Source organism: Solanum pennellii, chromosome 6, assembly GCF_001406875.1.
Source record: "Solanum pennellii chromosome 6, SPENNV200".
Taxonomy (NCBI): domain Eukaryota; kingdom Viridiplantae; phylum Streptophyta; class Magnoliopsida; order Solanales; family Solanaceae; genus Solanum; species Solanum pennellii.
Window position 1 is genome coordinate 47408666 of NC_028642.1, and position 2786 is coordinate 47411451.

Here is a 2786-nt window from a genome sequence, read left to right on the forward strand (position 1 = left end):
GAATCTTCTATTTTGAAGAACGTATCAAAATGTCCTCTAATTTTGTGGTTTTAAAAGAGTTGTAATTAAAAAAAAAAAAACTTTTTAAGAAAGGTAAGACAGACAAAATGAAATAGATGGAGAAATATAGAACAATTCTAACAAAATTAAAAACTTAAAATCAACTTACCTAACCTTGTATACAGATAATAAGAATTGGTGGTTGCTTAAATCAAGAAGTTTTATACTTGATCACAAAAATCCAACAACAAAACAGATCAAAAAAGACTTGAAACTGAATTATTTTTAAACATATCTTCTCCTTATATATACATAAAAAGAAAAAAAATTAACCTTTATATAGGAGATTGGACATGTAACAAGAATATGACATAATATGCGTAAAATTAGCCAACAAAACCAGTGACTTCTTCCTGTAACATAGACAAAAATAATTTCCACTCATTTCCTAAAAGAATGGGTGAGACTAAGTATTGGCTAACAGAACATCCGTACAGGTAGAAAAAGGCGAAGGTCAAGCTATAGGCACGAAAAAAATTAGTTATAGTTACTCATTGACTTGTGGAGTTTCTTGTCAAACATTATAGGAAAACAACAGCTAAGTGGAAGCCCGATACTCGGTTTATGTCTGGTGGGGTGGCTTGAGTAACGTTATTATAGGGTTAAGTGAGTGAATGCATATATATTGTTAGGATTTAAACATACACACACCGCGACTGCATGTAACAAAGTTAATGTAACATGTAACTTGCTTTATTTTCCTAATGTAACAGAGTATTGTGTTTTTCCCTCATAGTTAAAAATCACGACAGATAGAATTAGTAATTTTTCCCTCATAGTTAAAGATCATGACAGATAGAATTAGTAATTTACTAGTACTATAAGTAATTCGGTTTCCCCTTATAAGAAAAATTTGTTCGATTCTCGAAATCCAAAATGAGTTGATCAAGCTGAGGATGAACGTAATCGAATAAAAGAAGGTAATGGGTCATCCCAGTATGTTTATGAACCAGTTCATTATCTGTAACATATGTTCAATCACATTATGTTTTCGAGATATTTGGTATTTTGTAGCCTTTTACATATTTATATTTAGTTTTATATTTACACATAAGAGATTTGAAAAGATCATTTCCTCTTAAATTTCTTTACTTTTTCGTTCAACACATCACAGTCGATGAGTAATATATTTCTTTGTCTATTTCGAATAATGGTCGACTCTCTATATTATTTCTAAGACGACGTGCAGTTGCAAGGCGGTATTAAATCAACATCATTTGACTGTTTTTCAGAGTTAATAAGAATTCTCAAGTAGCTAAAAATTTCAGTGTTTTCTGATGCTAACCACACTCAGTTACTTGGATTAGAGAAATAAAAGAACAGAAAAACAAAAACTAATCGCTACAATTACAATGTCAATCTAATAAGTTGTTCTTTCAATTTATATGTCACCATTCAGATTTCGAGTGTCAATTGACTGTGAATTTGGACATGGAATCTTTTGAGTATTTTTACGCACGTTTAATACTTTCTGAAGAAATATTCAGCAGTATCCTTTTCAGTAGGATTTTCTGTCCTTACTGGAATTGGAAATAAACTCTCCTTATAATCTAATGGCCAAGCAAAACCAGATAGTAGACGTATAAAAAAATCAAATCCAAGGCTCGTAGCTTGTTTAGCGTTCTGATCATACCACATCAACCTGTAACTTTGTGTTAGTTCGTAAACATACTTATCATACTCCCACATCCCATTAGGCATATGATAGGGTATAGGAGGATTCACCGTGTATACTTTGATCCAATTATTCTCTCCAATCCTTTGCCATATATCATATTCTGCTGTCATAGCTATCGACACGTCTTTACTAGCCATAACTGCAATTGATCTACCGCGTAACACTAATCTAGCCCAGTATTCACCTGGAATAGGTGGCCCTGGCATTATCTCGAAAAGTTCAGTTTCAAAATCAAATGACAAAACACTGTACACATTTTCTTTGTCACAACTCCAATTACTGCTGGCCAGCCAATAATAAACTCCATTCTGGTAAGTGAAATTTTGCGAAAAAGATATTTGAGATTCATGAGAGAAATTCGGTTCCAAGAACTTCCACGAGTCATTTTTAGTCGAGTACAGAGCAGTAAATATCTTAGGATAAACAACTGATGTAAATTTAATGTTAAATGTTCGAAAATAGATAATCTTGTAGTCCTGATTCGTTTTGTCAAAACCTATTCCAAGTGATCTGCTACAGTCCTCAAAATTTTCTTCTACATCAAATTCAATCTTCGGAACAACCCTACACTGTTTAATCGCAGGATTCCACCAGGCAAATCGAACATTCAGAAAATGTCCATTCTCTAGTAAGAATATTCCATTGATCGGACCAACCATGTGTCTGAAATCATTAACACCGTCACAGTAATAAATCCGTTGATGTGTAGGTACACATCCTGGAATTAAATTATCAGGGAGCAAATACAAATGAACTTGCCTTGTAGGCAAAGGGCTTGTCTCATAGTCAACACCAAACTTAACTACCATTTTACGAGTACCACTACTCTCATTATCAAAGTGCTTTCTGATAAAACTAGAGCTTTTGATGAGATCGCACCAACTTTTACACACACGTTTATATCTCAGCAGTGATTTAACAGATAATCGCGTTAAAATATGATCAGCAATAATATCTTCTCGCGAGTAACTCTCTGTATTACTTGTCATCCTGCTCAAATTATTTCTGCTAAATCTTATAAAACATCTGATTATTTGTATGTATTGTT

General features: G+C 33.0%; 1 protein-coding gene across 1 annotated transcript; it reads right to left on the reverse strand.

Moving 5' to 3' along the window:
- Positions 1-1521: 1521 nt before the first annotated feature.
- Positions 1522-2547, reverse strand: LOC107022381 (F-box/kelch-repeat protein At3g23880-like). Its single transcript, XM_015223009.1, has one exon. It carries the CDS (start codon positions 2545-2547, stop codon positions 1522-1524), a length of 1026 nt encoding a protein of 341 aa, XP_015078495.1.
- Positions 2548-2786: the final 239 nt, after the last annotated feature.